Source organism: Gorilla gorilla, chromosome 2, assembly GCF_029281585.2.
Source record: "Gorilla gorilla gorilla isolate KB3781 chromosome 2, NHGRI_mGorGor1-v2.1_pri, whole genome shotgun sequence".
Lineage (NCBI taxonomy): Eukaryota > Metazoa > Chordata > Mammalia > Primates > Hominidae > Gorilla > Gorilla gorilla.
In genome coordinates this window covers 178,765,683-178,785,820 of record NC_086017.1, presented here as the reverse complement: position 1 = coordinate 178,785,820, position 20,138 = coordinate 178,765,683, and the positions used below count along the sequence as shown (strand labels likewise).

The following is a 20,138-nucleotide window of genomic DNA, read 5'->3' as shown; positions in this document are numbered from 1 at the left end:
CTGACTGAATGAGGCCCACCGACATGATGGAAGCAATCCCGTCTATCTGTGCCACTGATTTAAGTGTTAATCTCATCTTAAAACACTTTCACAGAAACACCCAGAATAATGTTTGACTAAGTATCTTGGCACTCTGTGGCCTAATCAAATTGACATGTAAAATTAATCATCATAGTTGACAAGGGAGTCTCATCCTGTTGGCAAGACTTGCCGTAGAGGGAAAGGGAACAGCAAAACAATCTAGAACTGGCCTACAAATAATTTTGATTTAGAATTTAAATCACAGGAAATACTCTATTGTTTTTGAAATGTGATTGTGACATCACCAGTGAGGTCAGTCTTTACAGTAATTTTGATTCTGAATATGAAAACCCTTAATTTTTAAATTTGGCAAATCAGTGGTCTATTTTGGGACCACCTCCCCCACTACCTCCATGAAAGCCAAACTTTATAGCAGGGGAGTCCAATCTTTTGGCTTTCCTGGTCCTCATTGGAAGAAGAATTTTCTTGGGCCATAACAGTAACTGAGGAGCTTTAAAATGTGTATATATATATCGCAAAAAAAAACCATGATATTTTAAGAAAGTTTACAAATTTGTGTTGGGTCCCATTCAAAGCCATCTTGGGCTACATGTGGTCCATGGGCCACAAGTTGGACAAGCTTGTTCTATAGCTTACCAACAAGTAGGCCTAAAGAGGGAAGATGAAATATAGTTCATTTTAAGGGGAAAATAGCCTACAAAAGTTTAACCTTCTGAAGAGTCAATTGAGGCTTTTGAAATAAACTGATAATGAACAGATTAATTGGAGAAAAGACATACAGATTTATTAATATGCACAGGAGCCAAATAAAATGTGAGACTCTGAGAAGGGCCAGATAGCTGAAACGTAAATAGCATAAAGGAATGGGAACCTGAAGCATTGGGGGGAAGTAGCAACAAGTTAGGGGAGGGAAAGGGGAGGAACCAAATGATGAGCAAAGGCTGTCTTACTATTCAGATAAAAGTTGTTTTAGAGCTGCATCCAAAAGAATGGGTGATAGCCCGTCTGCCTGCAGTGATGAATTAATCTCCTCTGTGGTGATTAATCTTTCCTGGTTGCTTAATGAGTTTCCTAGGGAAAGGATTCGAGACCATTGTGTTCCTTTTGGAAGAACTTCCTTCCCTCAGTCAGATAAGGGAACTTCAGAGAAAGGCCCTCCCTGCACTTCAGAAGAGAAGTTGTGGAAGGAGCAGAAGGTCAGAGAGAAACATTGGTTCTGAGGCTTCGTTCTGGAGCATTTTAATCTCCTTTGTTCAAAGCACTCAGCATGTTTTGGGGTGTCATTTTCCGAGCCCCAATACTACTAAATTACATTTGTCAGATTACTGACCTTACAATGTTGAAGAATGTCATCTTCCTAAAACATACACACACAAAAATACAGAGACCAGAAGAAGGACAGCATATTATCTAGCCAAGCATCCAGCACAGTGCGTTAACACTTAGTAGGTACTTTATAAATATTGAAAGAATGACCCTTTAGACTTCTTTTGCTTCAGTAATATCAAATATGTATTATTTATAGAAAATCTGTAGGAAAGATAAAGAGGAGATTAAAAGTGTTAAAAAAAATTTTTTTTCTTGCAGAGAAACAAAATAATAATCAGGGAAGAGAATGCCAAAAAAATCTAATGAACCTTCAGACATCTTAAGGGAAACCTAAGATAGATGGCCTCTCTTGCTAAAATTAATACTAAAGAAAGGAGAGGAAGCCCATGGCGGGGCATGGGGTGGGGGGTGGGGCCCAGAAGCCGCACAATAATGCAAAAATGAATTTGTATACCATACCTTTCAACTATAAGACTTACAAAAGAAGTTAGGAGAAGGAAAATGTCCTGAACAACTACTCTAAATTTACATTACCTTATAAATGTACTGAAATGTTAACTCAGCATGAAATAATTGAGATTTGTTATTGTTTTGTAAAGATGCTAAATAAGAGGGCAAACAGTACTTCAGAGAAGATGTCTCTTCATCTGGGCACATTGCCTAAAAAGCTGAAAATTATCATCAACAGATATTATTCTAAATGGGATTTGGAAAAGAAGAAATTTTGTGGATTAAATTCCAAATGAAATTAAGATTACTGTGGGAGAGAAATTGCTGAATACTGGTCTATTTCACCTACTTTCTTGATTAGCATTTGTGTTTGACCTCTTTATCATATTTATACATTTCTATTTTCTATTAGGTTTTTCCAAAAAATTGTTTTATAGAGTTTTTATGATTTTGACAGTTCAACATTTATATTCCAAGCAAAAGTGATAATCTTTTTCAAGCGTTCGTTACTAAGGTCTTAGAGAAAATAAACCCAGTCACTTGATACAACAGCAGGGAAATAGGAGTCATCTTTCTAAATCAAACCAGCTATTCATAAACCTATTTATTATCTAATCTTATTTTACAATTATCCTACATATCTGGTTTTTCAAGTGTGGATAGGAAGTTATTCTGTGCATGCCAGTATACTCACTCTTTCTTAGCTCTTTCTTTTTTTTTGAGACGGAGTCTCACTGTGTCGCCCAGGCTGCATTGAAGTGCAGTGGCAGAATCTCAGCTCACTACAACCTCCACCTCCCGGGTTCAAGTGACTCTCCTGCCTCAGCCTCCTGAGTAGCTGGGATTACAGGCCCTGGCCACCACACCTGGCTAAGTTTTTTTTTATTTTTAGTAGAGATGGGGTTTCACTATGTTGGTCAGGCTGGTCTTGAACTCCTGAACTCAAGCAATCCACCCACCTCAGGCTCCCAAAGTGCTGGGATTACAAGCATGAGCCATTGCGCCCGGGCAGCTTTTTCTTTTTTTGATGATACAAGTGCTAAATGAGTTAGTTACCTTAGTTTTCTCTAAAGTCCCCTTCTGAAGGAAGCCGCCTCACCTATGGTCATTGCAGAAAGAAAGAGATCTGGCCTATTCCTATGTGACCCTTCCCAGCTACAATGATTAACTGGACCAGCAGCAGAATCTTTATCCAAATGAAAAAATAATGCTGACTTCTGGCCTTGGAGATAGCTTTTCTCAACCATGATGAGCTGGGTCACTTCACATCCTTGCTCCAGATTCTAAACCAGGTAATTCTAAGTACTGGCTGGCAGTGAGAGAGGAAGCTGAAAGGATACAAAGAGGCTTAAAGCAGAAGGAGGCACACAAGAGCCAACATTCAGAAAAGCAGAAAACATGAGTAAGAATGAGGTGGAGAGAACTGATCAAATGGTAAGTTGTCCGTTGATAGAGAAAAAGCAGAGTATAGAAACACAGAGAGAAACAGCTGGAGAGTTGCTTAAGTTACATTGAGATGAAAGTTCACTTGGCTGCTGTTGAGATAAAATAATACAATCCCCAGTTCTGGTTTGTTCCCAGAACGGCCTTCCAGTTCCAAACAGAATCAAACTTGGCTGTGCCATAATGCCTTACTTACCTGTTCCTTTGCCTCCTTGTGTGTTCAAAATACAAACAAACAACAACAACAACAAAACAGAAATATAGGCAAATAATTTCAGGTATAGCTGCAGTGAATAGTGAACAAAATGCTGATCTGCACTTTATAAAAAGAAGAAATTGGGAGAAGGAAAATGTCCTGGATGACAATTCTAAAAAACATTACTTATTAAATGTACCAAAATGTTTAAACTGCAATGTTTAAGACGGATCTTCTGATCTTATATTGTCCTCCGTTCTACTCCCTCCTCCCTCCATCCTCCCAAAATACAAAACACCTAAGAAAACACTCTTTGACACGCATAGCCAATTTTTGATTGAACATCCCATTGAGCTGGTTCTCAGAAGCCTAATATTACTATCATGTTCCTAACTGCTGTATTTGTTAAGAATGTATTAGGTTGTGTGCAACAAAACTAAGTAATGTTTAAATAAATAATTTTTTTAACAAAGCAAGAAATTTAGGATAATGCAGTTGCAGATATTGATAATGTCTTAAATATAGCCTTTGGGAGACTTTCATAGGCTTTTCCTCAGTTACTCATTCATGTCCACATTTGAGGCAGGATAAAGGGAAGAGGGATCCTCTTGTCTTACCAGATAAAGTGAAAGTCTTTCCAGGGTCCCCAACAGTCTTCCATGTATGCTTTCATTGGCAAGAATTGTGTCACATGGTCATTTCTGCTTATTAGGGAATCTCAGGAATTACTTGCTAATGACTGGTGCTGGGCACCACGTTCTTCTGCAGGAAAAGGAGTTTCTATTAGCAAGTAATAGATGTTATAATAGAGATGATAATACTGATGGAATGGACTCTGTGACAATATGGCACCAAATTATAAACAAGCCCTCTAAGGCCATACCTTGAGATAAGCAATATTAAAACATTTGCAGCTCACTGACTGCCAGATGTTGACTGATAACTCTCCCACCCCTATTCCACAAGCCAGAAGTACAGCTTTGATTTGACAAGAGACTGATTTCAGTAACTTTCTGCTGAGAGACTACTGATCATGGACTTGTTCTGGCCAGTTTACAGAGGCTGCACACTGAGTGTCTTAGCCTCCGCTGCTTCACCTTTTGACATATTGAGCTTCACCTTTTGACATATTGGGCCTAAATACGTTTAAATGTTAAGTCTCTATGCCAAAGATGCATGCATGCATGCTTGCTTAATACACATGCAGGTGTCCCCCTTTGTCAATATTCATATCTCCTCTTATAACCTGTTGAATATATATACCTAGCTAACCTGCGTAGCATAAATTCCTGTCTTACCTTTCCTCCAAAGTGACTGTTTTTCGCCTCTGCTGGAGGGTATCTATACTTCCCTGCAAGCTGAAACACTTTATAAGAAATAAAGTTCTCTCGAAATTTATGAACCTTGAGACGAATGAGATGCAGACAGGCAGCATTGGAGAATGCACACTAGTCATGGACACCTGGGCATAGCCCAGAGCCAGGGACTTCCCTGGGTGAGGTTGTCCTCATACTCAACTAGCCATCTATTGGTGCTACAACAGCTCAAGCCTAAATCCTGAAATTTGCACTTTTCTTTTAGCTTGAAAAAAATTTAAAGCTACAGAAGAATTGCAAGAATTGTACAATAATATGTCTATATGTATGTATGTATCATTGTTATATAATATATATTATCATCATTGTTGAACTAATTTTAAATATTGCAGACATCATGACCTTATCCTAAATACTTCACCATATATCTCTTAAGAACAAGTATATATTTTTTACATAACTTAGGGCAATAATCAAATTCAGAAAATTTAATTGATTTAATACTGTTATCTAATATACAGTCATATTTCAATTTTGTTTATCCTTCCAATACTGTTCCCTCTCCACCCTCCCACCCCAATTCAGGAGCCAATCTAGGATTATGACATGGATTTAGTTGCCATGTATCTTCAGTTTCAATTTTTCTTTGTCTTTTCATAACATTGACTTTTTTTAAGAGAACAGCTGGTGGTTTTATAGAATTCCATCAATTTGGGTTTGTCAGATTATTGGCTTATGATTAGATTCAGTTATGAATTTTGGCAAGGATATTGCAGAAGTTATCATAGGTTCTTCTTAGTGCAACTTATCACGATACACATGATGTCTGTTTGTCCCATTATTGGTGATGTTAACTTCCGTAACTTGCTCCATTGAAAAGTACCCCCTTCCTTTCTGTAATTGTAAGTAATCTGTGGAGAAGATGCTTTGAAATTGTATACATATTTTATTTCCTAAGAAACTTTCATCTATTGATAATTATTTCCTGAATCAATTATTATTAAAGTTTGTTGTAAAATAATGAATTTCTAACTCTATCAAAATTTCTTTACTCCCTTCCTTCTTCCCCTCCTTCTTCGCTTGCTTCCCTCCCTTCCTCCCTGTCCCCTCTCCCTCCCTCCCTTCTTTCCTTCCTTCCTTCCTTCCCTCCTTCTTTCCTTCCTTCCTTCCCTCCTTCCTTCCTTCCTTCCTTCCTTCCTTCCTTCCTTCCTTCCTTCCCTCCCTCCTTCTCTACCTCCTTCCCTCCCTCCCTCCCTACAAAACTGCTACAAGGAAACATTGGAGAAAATCTCCAGGACATTGGTCTGGGCAAAGACTTCTTGAGCAATACCCCATAAGCACAGGCAACCAAAGCAAAAATGGACTAATGGGACTACATCAAGTTAAAATGATTCTGCAAAGCAAAATATGCAATAAACTAAGTGAAGAGACAACCCACATAATGGGAGAAAATATTTCCAAGCTACCCCTCTGACAACGGAATAATCACTAGAATATATAAGGAGCTTAAACAACTCTATAGGAAAAAATTCTAGTAATCTGATCAAAACATGGGCAAGAGATTTGAATAGACATTTCTCAAAAGAAGGCATACAAATGGTGAACAGCCATATGAAAAAGTGCTCAACATCACTGATTGTCAGAGAAATGCAAATCAAGACTATAATGAGATGATCATCTCACTCCAATTCAAATGGCTTTTACCCTAACAACAGGAAATAACAAAGACTGGCAAGAATGTGGAGAAAAAGGAACTCTTGTACACTGTTTGTGGGAATGTAAATTGACACAACCACTATGGAGAACAGTTTGGACGTTCCTCAAAAAACTAAAATTGAGCTTCCATATGATCCAGTAATCCCAGTGCTGGATAGATATCCCCATCCCCCACCAGAAAAAAAAGAAATTAGTATATTGAAGAGATATCTGCACTCCTATGTTTGTTGTAGCACTGTTTACTAAGCTAAGATTTTGTTACAGCACAGTTTACTAAGCTATGGAAACAACCTTAGTGTCCATCAACAGACGAATGCATAAACAAAATGTGGTATTTATACACAATGGAGTACTATTCAGCTAGCCATAAAAAGAATGAGATCCAGTCATTTGCAACAACATGAGTGGAACTGGAGATTATTATGTTAAGTGAAATAAGCCAGGCACAAAAAGACAAACATTGCATGTTTTCACTTATTTGTGGGATCTGAAAATCAAATCGATTGAACTAGTGAACATAGAGAGTAGAAGGATGGTTACCAGAGGCTGGGTAGTGTAGAGGGGGGTTAGAAGGAGGTAGGGATGGTTAGTGGGTAAAAGCAAACAAACAAAAATAGAATTAATAAGATCTACTTTTTGATGTCATAATAGGGTGACTATAGTCAATGATAATGTATATTTTAAAATAACTTAAAGTGTAATTGGGTTGTTTGTAACTCAAAGGATAAATGCTTTTGTGGGGATGGATACCCCATTCTCCATGATGTGCTTATTTCACATTGCATGCCTGTATCAAAACATCTCATGTACCCCATAAATATATGCACCTACTATGTACCCATAAAAATTTTTTTAAAAAGTTGAAAAATATATTTTTTAATGATCCTGATTTGGTCAGTGGGAGCACTTTTTTGGTTTCTCTAATTTTCTTATCATTTTAAAAGCATTTTATTATTTTCTAGGCAAGAAAACATTCCAGATTTCTTATATTAACCCAAGAATCATTCATTTCTACAAGTAGAATGGTATTTAGAAATGAAGACTTGGGCTGTAGTGTCACTTTGTGACTGAGATGTCTCAACAGTCAGTGCTAGGAAATAAATGTGTGTGTGTGTGTAAATTTATACTGATACTTCTCATTCCCATCCAATAGCACAGAGTTCTTCCTTGCCTTTCTCCGTTCCATATTTGTATCTCTCTTCTGCTATAATGGAAACCCTGATTCCTAAAATAAAACAATGTTTATTTATTGGTACAATTCAATAATAGGCACAAAATTTCTACTCCCATGCCACCACAATCTAGAAATCTATTAGAGGTCAAAATTTCTTTGCACACACTCTGAAGTTCCTTTGGATTTTCCCCTCCTTGTGGTTATGTCATGAACTTGGTTAGGTTCACTTGTTTCTATTTGTATTCAATTTTAGTTTGTTCCCCACTTTTGTTGACTTATTTTTATTTTTTAATGTTTAAAATATTTACATGTTTTCTGAGTTCAAAACTTTGCAAAAAGATATTTCAGAATTGTGCTTATCCATTCTTGATTCTTCTCTATACTCATTGGATACTCTTTCTTGTATTTCTGATATTTTTCTAGGCTGTAAATAAGCCATCATCACCTGTCAACTTGATTACGTGTATTGCCTCCTAGCTGGTTTTGCCTCCCTTTCAATCCAGTAATTCGAACCTGGGCTGCACAATAAAATCTTTTAAGGAACTTTAAAATATATTGGTGCCTAGATTCCACCTCCAGGGATTTCAAATAATTCTTCTGGAGGGGGCTGTTATTGGATTTAAAAAAAAAAAACTGCCTAGATCATTTATGAAACTACCTAGATGAAAACCACTGGGCAATTCAATGATTTTTTGTCAGTGAGCATCTCATTATGTTACATTCCCAGCTTAAAATTTCGATAGCTTCCCGGTGTCCTGAGCATGAACACCTAGCTCCTTCCTATGGCTCCATGATCTAGGCTTACTTCTCCAGTCAGACTTGTGCCCCTTCTCCCTATGCTGTAAGAGCCACCCAGACTAAACTACTTTTATCCCCAGGAATCCACCAAGGGCTTGGCCACCTCCAGGCCTTAGCACACACTGTATCTTCTGCTTACACCCTCTTTTTCCTATTCTTTATCTGGCCAATATCTAATCATTTGGGTGCCATCATAGATATGACAGAATTTAATCACATCTTTCTTACCTGATCTTCCACGTCTGGTTTAGGAGCCTGTGCGTGTTCTTCTTTGGACCCCCTTATCACTGTTTTAAGAAAAATGTGTAGTAACCTTCTGCTTTTTGCTTATCTCACCCTACTAGATTACACACTTTGTGGGAGAAAGCCAGCTTGTCTCTGTCATCATCAGTGCCTATCACCATGCTTGGCCATTGTGGCTGCTCAATGAACGAATGGGGAAATAAATAACTGAGTGAATAAACAAATAAATGTAAATTGCATTCTTTTGATAGAATCCATTTGCCATAACCAAGTTCCAAAATCCTCACTGGTAATCCAATAAGAGAAGCAGGTAGTGCAGGACTAAGTGTGTGGCAGGTTGCACAGATGCTTGACTTATTTATCCATATGACGATTTCATTTATAATTATCAAAAAAGTATTTAAAATGTCCACAGTCATGTTCTGAGTACTTCCAGTATAAATGCAATAATATTACCTGGGACATAGCATCTTTTATTTTTCTGTAGAGCTCTTAGGATTCTTATATTTTCCTTCCCTGTCCTTCTTAAATTAAGTACTAGAAGAGACTTTAAAGACCATGTTATTTATTCTTACAATTTTACAGGTGAAGATTCTGAAACCAGAGAAGTTAAGTAACTTACCCAAGGTCATGAAGCTGTTTATTGTCGTATATCTGTATCATTTTCCTCCTAATTGAAAACTTGACTCACTTCCCTAAACTAATGCCCCCCTTGGTAAAGTTGTAAGCCCCATGATTTCCTCCACTGTATTTTCCCAATAGGTACATGAGCTCTTTTTCCTGAGCTAATCACCACCCCACCCCTGTGTAGTGGACATGAACACAACAATTATCACTTGTACCATTTGCTCTGAACATACAAGAATGCATTTTTAAAGCTCTCCTAAGAACCTCATATTGTTTCAGACAATGGGAAGAGTTAATCTTGAAAATTACAAAACCAAAATGTGTTGAGTAAATTGAGATCCATTTTCTCTGACAGCATTTGGCCTAGGCAATGATTGCAACAGCTCCATCTGCATTTTGTAAGATGTCTTCTTTATGAGTACACTTGCAACAACTTGATGTAGGAGTGCACTTCCGATATTAATTTGATGACTGCTGCTCCTGCTGTAGACAAATAGAGGCCCTTGGTCTTCACGGCTTTCAATCAGAGGCACCATGCTCAGGAGGCACACTATGTTCTGTGAGAAATATTTATTGTGCCAGTATTCTTTCTTGGGACTATAGCTTTCAATCTTTCAAAGTGCGTTTTGTTTCAGAACTTTGATTTTTACAAGTGTAAAATTCCTTTCTATTGCCCTTTTTCCCTTTTATTTCTTTGTTTTCCTAGACAGAATTTCCTAAAGTAAACAAAGGTGAAGTGGTAGCATTTTTCATAGAAATGTGGATGTTTCTGATTTTTTTGTGGTTAAGTAGAGGGTTTGCCCAGAAAAAAAAGAGTATGAAACAGATTAAAACATATATATTCGATGCCAATCCATTCCCCTTTCTGTGATCTCCTTTTTGTTGGTTAAAACACTCATTCAATATTTATTTGGTGCCTACTATGTGTCAAGCACTGTGCTAGGTGTTCAGTATTGTAGGTATATTATTACAATATAATGATTGTATTTATTTCTATCTTATATTAGTTTAATAATAATAAACTTCAACAACATAGATTTCTATCCATAAACTTTCTTTCCTGTCTTCCCATATAAAAAAATGTATTAGTTTCCATGGGCTGCCATAACAAAATACCACTAACTCAGTGGCTTAAATAACAGAAATTTATTGTCTTGTTTCTAGAGACAAGAAGTTGACATAAAGGCATTGGCAGGGCCATATTCCCTATGAAGGCACTAGGAAAGGACCTATTCCAGGCTTCACTTACAGCTTCTGATAGTTCCTTGTCTTGTGACAGCAAACCCCAGTCTTTACATGGCTTTCCCTATGTGTTTGTGTATGTGTGTGTGTTTATAGACAATTTCCTATTTTTATAAGGACACCAGTCATATTGGATTAGAGCCCACACTACTCTAGTATAACCTAATCTTAACTAATTACATCTCCAATGACCCTATTCCAAATAAGGTCACATTCTGTGGTACTCGGGTAGCCCCAGTTGGGACTTCAACATATTAATTCTGGGGGCACACAGTTCAAGCCATAACACCCATTCAGATGTCACCAATTCCAAAGCTATTTTTACTCCATCTACCATGCCTCCTCAACCGTGTATAATTAAGCAGTCTTTTCCTTAACATGCATACCATTTCATCTACACCCTTTTTTACCTATCTGATTCATATGGATGGCTTATGTCATTTTCTAGACTTTATGCTCCTTAATATTAAGACCCATAACTGATAGCTATTGGGTATCACCAGGGTAGTGCCCTACACATATTAAGTCACATAAACATATAAAACGAATGAATGATCTAACCAAAAAATAAATATTTACGTAGCCATTTCTGGCTAGAAAATGTCTCTCTATACATGATTTCATTTGAGCCTCAAAGTAATTATTTGCACTGTACATGTAGGAATCATTATCTTCACTTAGGACTGTGGAAACTGATGCCCAATGAGGGTAAATTTTAGAGTCCCATGGACATGGTGGAGGCTGCACCAAAATTCAGGTCTCCTGACTCTAAATTTAGAATTACTGTTTCATTGTATTTTATTCCCTTCAGAGATACTCTTATCGCTACCTTATACGTCTGCCACCCCACTTAGTGGTCAGTGCTTACCCAAAGTACTGTAACTGCCCACAGTTTCCCCATATGAGGCAACTTATCTGAGAAACTTCTAGTCTTATGCCCTGACATGTCTCCCCTTCTCTCTCTTTATCTCTCTCCTTCTCTCCGTCTCTCTCTGTGTCTCTGTCTCCGTGTGTGCACGTGTGTTTATATGTATATATATCTCTTCGTTTGGGGTTAAGCCATTCAGTGAGACCAAATTAAATTAAAATCCACTTTCCTTCTAGAATAGAGTGTTTAATGTTTTAGGAACAAAACGTCTGATTCTGGGGATTCAGGCACTCAGACAGTCTAAGAGGGTCACATTATGATAGACAGTAGTTACACTGCTTTGAATATCATTTCTGTTGTTATTAAAAAAAACAGATTCAGACAGTGCCAAACAGACCAGGCCCTCTTAGGGAAGATGTCTATAGTTGACATTAACTCTGACTAATCATAAGGAAGAAAGCATTTTTTCAAAATGATAAAACCACACATCTACTAACTCATACAAATGTGTGCGCGCACACAATCATTGCATTTAATAACTAACATTGAAGTATTGATATAGCGTTGCTCTCTGGAATAGATTTAGACATAAGACCTTCCTAAACACAATGAAAATGATTACAGAATCTCAGCTTTAATGTGAAACATCATGATATAGATAATTTTGCTTCATTCTGTTTTACAATTCTAATATTCCAATCTCTCTGTGAACTTATTTTCCCAAGGTTGCAGGAAATTTACCTTCTTCCAACTGTGTAATAATATTAATGTTAATTCATGTGCATAATGTTTTAAAATTTACATAGAGTTTTCACTGTATTTTATCTTTTTAACCTTAAAATGATTCTGTGAGATAAACCATTCTGCTATCTTCATTTTGAGAAATGACTCAACCTGCCCAAGATGATAGGGCTGAAAATGAGAGAAACAAGACTTGAACCTGGTATTCTGACTCCAAATTTTAAGCCCATTTGACTTTATTTCCTAGTATGGGCTTTCTTATTTCTTTACTTTTTGCACGTGTTAGCTCCTGAACTGGGTTAGAATTTATTGTGGTGTTTAGCAGTCTACCCTGCACAGGGCTTTATACTATGGAGAAACTTGGGATTTGAACTCCAGCTTTTCTACTTCTTGCTGGATGATCCTAACACATCATTTGCCCTGCCTAAGCCTCAGTTTCTTCAGCTAAAAATGGTGACAATAATAGTGCCCATATCATAGGATTTCCAGGAAAATTAAAGGAACTAATCTATGTAATGTTCTTAAAGTGCATAGCGTCATTCTATTGGCATTGCTACATTATAGAATTTGCAAGTTGTATGAAGTTGGATGAGATATTTTTTGTTTTAGTTTCCTCATCTGTCAAAAAAAGAGAGAAAACATTAGGTATCTTGCAGAGACATTACAAGAATTAAATAAAATAACATTTGTGAAAGTGCTTAACACAATGTTTGGCATATACTAGGAGCTCAATAATTGTTCATTTCCCACCTAACTGCTTTCTGTCTTTCTTCAAGGAGACAATCAGTAAATGCTTACTGGATTATCAGTGACTCCTTTCATGCAATGATTTTTTGACTGTTTTCTAGTGGCTCTAAACATGAGTGCGAGTGTTCGATATCTAGGTGGCTTTGACAAACTGTTCTAAAGCCCCAGGTAGAATAGCAGGCAGTTTTCTCAGAGAGGCAATAGAAAGGAATTTAGTAAGCTAGTTCAGAGCAATTGCCGAGTAAGTGGCTCCCTTATGAAGGCCCCACTGATGACTGAGAGACCCACGTGTGACTGAAAACAAGGATGCTGGATTTCAAAGAGAAGATATGCTAAAGCAAAGAGGGACAAATGTGATTCGTTGTTGGAAATACTCATCAGAATTTGCATAAATAGATTGACCTTTTGAATACTTTTTTTTTTTTTTTTTGAGACAGCCTCACTCTGTTGCCAGGCTGGAGTGCAATGACGCGATCTTGGCTCACTGCAACTTCAGCCTCCCGGGTTCAAGCAATTCTCCTGCCTCAGCCTCCTGAGTAGCTGGGATTACAGGTGTGTGCTACAATGCCCGGCTATTTTTTGTATTTTTGTAGAGACAGGGTTTCACCATGTTGGCCAGGCTGGTCTTGAACTCCTGACCTCAAGTGATCCACCTGCCTTGCCCTCCCAAAGTGCTGGGATTACAGGCGTGAGTCACTGTGCCCAGCCATGAATACTTTTAAGTACTGATCTCAATATTAAATTCAGCAGATCCTAAGTGTCTACTGATAAAGTCTTAGTGGGCTTTTTTCAAGTAAGTTAGAACATTTAAGTCAATAATTTTCTCAGTTTTACAATCTATTTCCGCATCTATTTTTAAATTTGGCTACCGCTGCTTGCTTCTTTATGATATGTAATTTACTGCAAAATTATATATTTAGTTGTTTTAGGATATCATTATTTCAATAATTCTGTGTTCAAATACTTGAAAAGTTTGAGAAATGCTGTTATGAAAATACAGTTTTGTCTGAGTATGGTGACTCATGCCTATAATCCCAGCACTTTGGGAGGCTGAGGCAGCGGGATGGCTTAAGCTCAGTAATTTGAGATTAGCCTGGGCAACATAGGAAGACCCCGTTTCTACACAAAAGTTTTAAAATTAGCCAGGCATTGTGACACATTCCTGTAGTCCCAGCTACTTGGGAGGCTGAGGTGGAAGGGCCTGTGAAGTTGACGCTGAAGTGAGCTGTGATCGGAGCACTGCATGCCAGCCTGGGTGACAAGGCGAAACTCTGTCTCAAAAAAAAAAAAAAAAAAGGAAAGAAAGAAAATAATTTAAAAATTACAGTGTTGTTAATTTAACAATGGAAACTACTTTCTCAAAAGATAGGATTAATTGAAAGCCAACATTTACTGTGACATGTGTCTCTGAGCAATAGTGGGCATAGAGATGTATCTCATTTATCTTTGCTTTTCCAGTGTTTAGAAGCAGCACCTGGGACAGAGTAAAGCCTCAACACATATTTGCACATTACACAGAAATTGTATGAAAAAAATGCATTTTTTCAAAAAGCACTTGATAATTTCAAGTGGCTTGAAAATACTGTCTCAAATTTTATTTCTGTCACTAATTTTCTTTCTCTCTTTTTCTTAATGACCTTTGAGTCATATGATTTTCTTTTTTTCACAGAATTCCGCTTCTCTTTCTGATTCAATGCCGCCTATTCCCAGGACCCTTGCTTGATAACTCAAGGTTATAGGTGAATGTCTCCTTTACCCACCTTGTTTACAAATGAGCATACATTGCTGTAGTGTCGAGAAGTTTATGCAACACGCCGTGTTGGGCAATGTAAGGCTGCAGCATTAGTGAGGTATCATCCCTGTTCTTAGGAGTTAATCTAATGGGAGAGAGAGATACACAGACAACTAATTACATTACAAAGCAGGAAGAAACAGTGCTGTGGTTAAAGTCTGAAAAAAATGCTGTGGTTGCAGAGTGAAAGGAGTAATTAATTCTAACTGGGAGGATAAGGAACAAAGAAGGAAAGAAACTAATATCTGTTGAGGGCTTAAAAGGTGCCAAGGGCAGGGCCAGAGCTTTCCCCAGGCTTTGAGAGGAAGTTCCTTTATACAGAGCCAGCGGGTGTCTGGGGCTTTGCTGGAAGGCATGAGGTCAAGAGGCAAGAAGATGATGGGAAAAACATCCTTTCTTTCTCTTCCTGTAGCAGTGAGGACTTGAGAAGGAGCAGTGAGGACGTGAGAAGAACAAGGAGCAGTGAGGACTTGAGAAGGCTGGGCCGGAAATGAGGTTCCTAAGGTAAAACTGATTTCAATTGAAGTGAGGAGGTGGAGGGAGAATTTAGGCAAAGATTAACGAGTAAGAACAGGCTTCAGCGTGAATGGTGGGCAAAGAAAGAAAGAGGAGTTAGAAGAAAAGGAAAAGGGAGATCTATATGTTGGTGGGGATAAATTGTGGGGGGGGAAGGAGAATGGGGCTAACGATCATAACTGCCTTGTGGGGTTGTTTTGAAGCTTAAACAAGACAATGAATGTAAAGTTTTAGTGCCTAGCACATGGCGACTACTCAAAAAAAGTTAATTTTTCTTCTTTTTCTTGTCCTTTTTATTATTAGCTGAACCAGTTTTATCATTAGATTTATTATATTATGGTATACTGTGTTTTTCTCACATTTCCAATAAGTTGGAAGCTTTTTTGGATCATTTCTATTTTATATACATAGAAACTAAGACAAAAAGAATATAAGGAATGGATTCCTATCCTATAAGAATAAAACATTTTCTCTGTGTAAAACATACAATTCCAGAATTTAATGCTTTTTTCTTTGGCTAATCATATTGTCTCATAATATGTATCCTACTTTGTAGAAAATATAATGGTAAAAAGTAGTCGTTAAATAATGTAAAAGGAAGGTCTATATTTATGTCAGTGGCAATAAATTGTGGGGGAAGGAGAGAGCAGGGATTTGGGTGTGGACTGTGAATTGTGATAAAGACACAGATGGGTGTGTCTATTCGGTGAGGAGAATTATTCAGTCCCAAAGTGTCAAAGGCCAATGGATGTATCAGCTTACTCTGCCCTCTTGGTGCGTAGGGCTCCACTATGCTGGCAGGTGTTGTCTGATCCCTACAGGAGAAGGGAGCAAGTGTCAATCTGCTTTTTGGCCTTCTAAAGGTGATTAAACTGTCACCATCTTGATTTTCACAATATCATAATTGATTCATGGCAAGCAAGAGGGAAAATTTCACCAGTCAAGAGACTAGTTATGGATTTTACAGTGCCGCAGGAATTTAACCTGAAAATTAACCACACAGTTACAGAGAAGGTTAGAGCCATTTAAGCCTTTATGATCAACAATTATTTCTAATGTCATAATTTTATAGCAAGAAAACTGTGTCAATTGATTAACTTCTACTGTAATTTGTTAGCTGCTCATTATACTTTCCTGTTTTGACTAATGAAAACATTTAGGGCTGCAACTTTATGGAAGCTAAGTAGGCCAGGCAGCTTGTCTGTCTTAGAATAATTAAAGAATTTTGCATTGTCAGCCAGTGGGATACCTACCTCTCGTGGTTCATCTTTACAGAATGTTTTTCCTATTTCCTCTCCCTTCCCTCATTAGTGTCTGTTACTGAACTAAGCCCAACTCTCTAGAATATCACTATAAAACATTTTACAAACATTTATGGGGCTGATCCAGCTGATTTAAAGTATTATTAACTTACTAACTAGGGTGGTAAGAAGACAAATCGTGTTCCCATGTAAGATAACTTAGGGGAACTTGTAATATTAGGGCTTAAAAATGTTTTTCTAACTTACAAGAAGGGCTTATCTAAGAAAAGCAAATCTGGTAAATACACCCCCGTTCTGTGTGTGTGATACATATCAATACATATATACACATCTATAATGCCACTCTTTCCCTTTGAGCCTAGCTATGGCTTCAGAATGCTCTGAACACAGCACTGTGTTGGAACACTGAACACAAGAGGTTGGAATTGGCATTAAAGATGAGCTAGACGGATAATTGCCCTGACTAGACTGTAAAGCCCTTATGGCAGGCACCAGGTCACAATTCAGGACTTGACATATATTAGGCATATATATATATATATATATATATATATATAGAGAGAGAGAGAGAGAGAGAGAGAGAGAGAGAGAGAGAGAGACAGTGTCTATCTCTGTCACTCAGGCTGGAGGGCAGTGGTGCGATCTTGGCTCTCTGCAACCTCCGCCTCCCAGGTTCAAGCGATTCTCCTGCCTCAGCCTCCCAAGTAGCTGGGATTACAGGCGCCTGCCACCATGCCTAGCTAATTTTTATATTTTTAGTAGAGACGGGGTTCCTCCATGTTGGCCAGGCTGGTCTTGAACTCCTGACCTCAAGTGATCTGCCCGTCTCGGCCTCCCAAAATGTGGGATTACAGGCATGAGCCACCATGCCCTGCCTATTAGGCTCTTAATAAATGTTTTTTTGAAAGAATAATGAGAGATGGATGAAAAAATGAAAGCATGAATGAAACTTCATTTTTTTCTATAATGGGTACAGGAACTCCTACAGGATGCTCTTCTCTCTGTTCTGTACCATGCCTCTAGTGAACACCAGCTCAGAGAATCTTAGAGCTGGAAGAGACCCTAGAGAAGATGTAATGCCAACTTTTTAGTTTACGGAAGTAAAAATAAAGTGCAACGGGCACATCCATCTAAAGTGCAGTGATACAGTTTGGCAGTGTCCCCACCCAAATCTCACCTTGAATTGTAATAATCCTCACATGTCAAGGGGGTGGCCAGGTGGAGATAATTGACTCAAGGGGGCGGTTTCCCCATACCGTTCTCCTGGTAGTGAATAATTCTCATGAGATCTGATGGTTTTATAAATGGGAGTTACCCTGCACATGCTGTCTTGCCTACTGCCATGTAAGACATGACTTTGCCCTCATTAGCTTTCTGTCATGATTTTGAGGCCTCCCCAGCCATGTGAAATTATGAGTCAATTAAACCTCTTTCCTTTATAAATTACCCAGTCTCAGGTATGTCTTCATTAGCAGTGTGAAAACAGATTAATACATGCAGTATCTGAAGTTTGGGAGCCATTCTGTTCTCTTCCGTATGTTACTATTTGTGTAAACTTTGGCATTTTCTTTGCTTTTTTTTTTTTTTTCTTTTTTGAGACAGGGTCTCATTCTGTTGCCCAGGCTGGAGTGCAGTGGCACAATCTTGGCTCACTGCAACCTCTGCCCCCCAGGCTCAAGGGATCCTTCTAACTCAGCCTCCCGAGTAGCTGGGATCACAGGTGTGCGCCACCATGCTCGGCTGATTATTTTTGTATTTTTACTAGATACAATGTCTCGTCATGTTGCCCAGGCTGCTCTCGAACTCCTGAGCTGAAGCCATCCACCTGCCTCAGCCTCCCAAAGTGCAGGGATTACAGGCGTGAGCCACCTTGCCCGGCTTTTTGCTTCTTTATCAGTAAAATGGGGATAATGATCACATCTGCCTTGTAGGATTGTTATGAAGCTTAAACAAGACAATGAACATAAAGTTTTAGTGCCTGGCACATGGTTAATACTCAAAAAATGTTAATTTTTCTTCTTTTTCTCCTCCTTTTCATTATTATTAGCTGAACCAGTAATGACACTGCAAGCAATTTTATCATTAGATTTATCATATTATGTTATGCTGTTTTTTTATCACATTTTCAACAAGTTGGAAGCTTTTTTGAACCATCTCTATTTTATATACATAGAAACTAAGACAAAAAGAATATAAGAAACAGATTCCTTTTATATAAGAATAAAACATTTTCTGTGTATAGAACATAAAATTCCAGAATTTCATGCTTTTCTCTTTGACTAATCATATTGTTTCATAATATATATCCTATATAATGGTAAAAGTTGTCTTTAAATAATACAAGATGTCGTTTAATAAAAAATGAGTGGAATGAACTGTCCTTTTATTTCAAAAAAAAACCATTTCAACATTTACATTATATATTTAAACTTTCAGTTGGAGAGGGGGAAGTGAAAGGGAAAGTTTTAGTTGGCTTTGTGTTGGTTGCCAGGAAACATACAAAAGGATCAGAACAGATGAAACAAACAACTCCACATTGCTGGGAAGGTGGCATTCAAGAGTCAAGTACTTCATTGGTAGGGAAACTCTGCAGCTTTGTCATCTAACTCTTCCAGACAAGAAAGTGGAGTTGAAAACTACAACATGTTAATGGAAGCAAGGTTAGTCAAAGAGATTTTTGGGAAGGTGCTTTTCTAATGCATTTAAAATGAGGATTGGAAGTTGTTTTCTGTGTCAGTTACTATAAATGTGGGGAAAGCTTTACACATTTTTAATCAAGCCAGGTTAAACAGAGTATAAGGAAGGGGTAAAAATACCATTTTAAAACCATTCAACTGTAAATTTTGAAAATAAACTCTATAATCAAATAAGTGAGAGGGTTGAGGGCTTTCATTTCCTACCTCAGCTTGAACATTTTGCCTCCTGATCGTATGCCTTGAAAGGTTTGTACTTTCATTTTGGAATTCTATTGCTAAGTTGAGTTTCTTTTCAAAGGCACCTGTTGAAGGAAAAAGAAGATCCATCCTTATAGAAATAGTTGAAGGCAACTGAGAAAAGGTGAAGCCATTATGAGTTGCCAGAAAGCTGCACTTGAGTTAAACATAGGGTCACAGCTTGGGCCAAAGAGTCCTGAGAGAACAGAAGGTGTAACTGCATTTGAAGACTATGGCACAGGCCTGCTTGAAAACCAACTCAGCGTGGGTGACTTTGTAAAAATACAGAAGGCCTTTGAGGTAAGTGTGAAGCTTATTGACCAGATAGTTTGAGTTGTTCATGAAGGCGCCTAGAATGAAACACAGAGATATTTTTCTTTAAGCATTAAAAAAATACACTTAATGGTTATAGCAGAGAATTAAAAATAATTGGTTAGGCCTGGATTTAACACAATGTGCTTGGTAGCTTTGCCCCTCAGTTCTTTGGGCCAAATAATATTCTTTAGTTTGAAATTGCTTCACTGAATTTCATTACTATCAAGAAAGAACTATTTATTGTTGGAAAAAATTTTTTTCTTAGAGATCAACATATTTTGGGGAAACAAAAAATTATGGCTGTGAGTGAAGAAAGCCAGATCTCTAAGGTGACCTCCAGGAATAATTGTTCTTGCATTTAATACGGACATAGAACTCAGCAAATGCA

The 20,138-nt window shown here is 37.8% G+C and overlaps 1 protein-coding gene across 1 annotated transcript in view; it reads left to right on the top strand.

Annotated features, from left to right (window-relative positions):
- The first annotated feature begins 15,083 nt into the window (after positions 1 to 15,083).
- Positions 15,084 to 20,138, top strand: part of WDR49 (WD repeat domain 49) — a 178,279-nt gene continuing 173,224 nt past the window's right edge. The window contains exons 1-3 of the mRNA XM_055383679.2: positions 15,084 to 15,228; positions 18,994 to 19,162; positions 19,497 to 19,735. Coding sequence (XP_055239654.2) covers positions 19,571 to 19,735 — 165 coding nt within the window. The 5' untranslated portion in view covers positions 15,084 to 15,228; positions 18,994 to 19,162; positions 19,497 to 19,570. The remainder of the gene's footprint in view (positions 15,229 to 18,993; positions 19,163 to 19,496; positions 19,736 to 20,138) is intronic.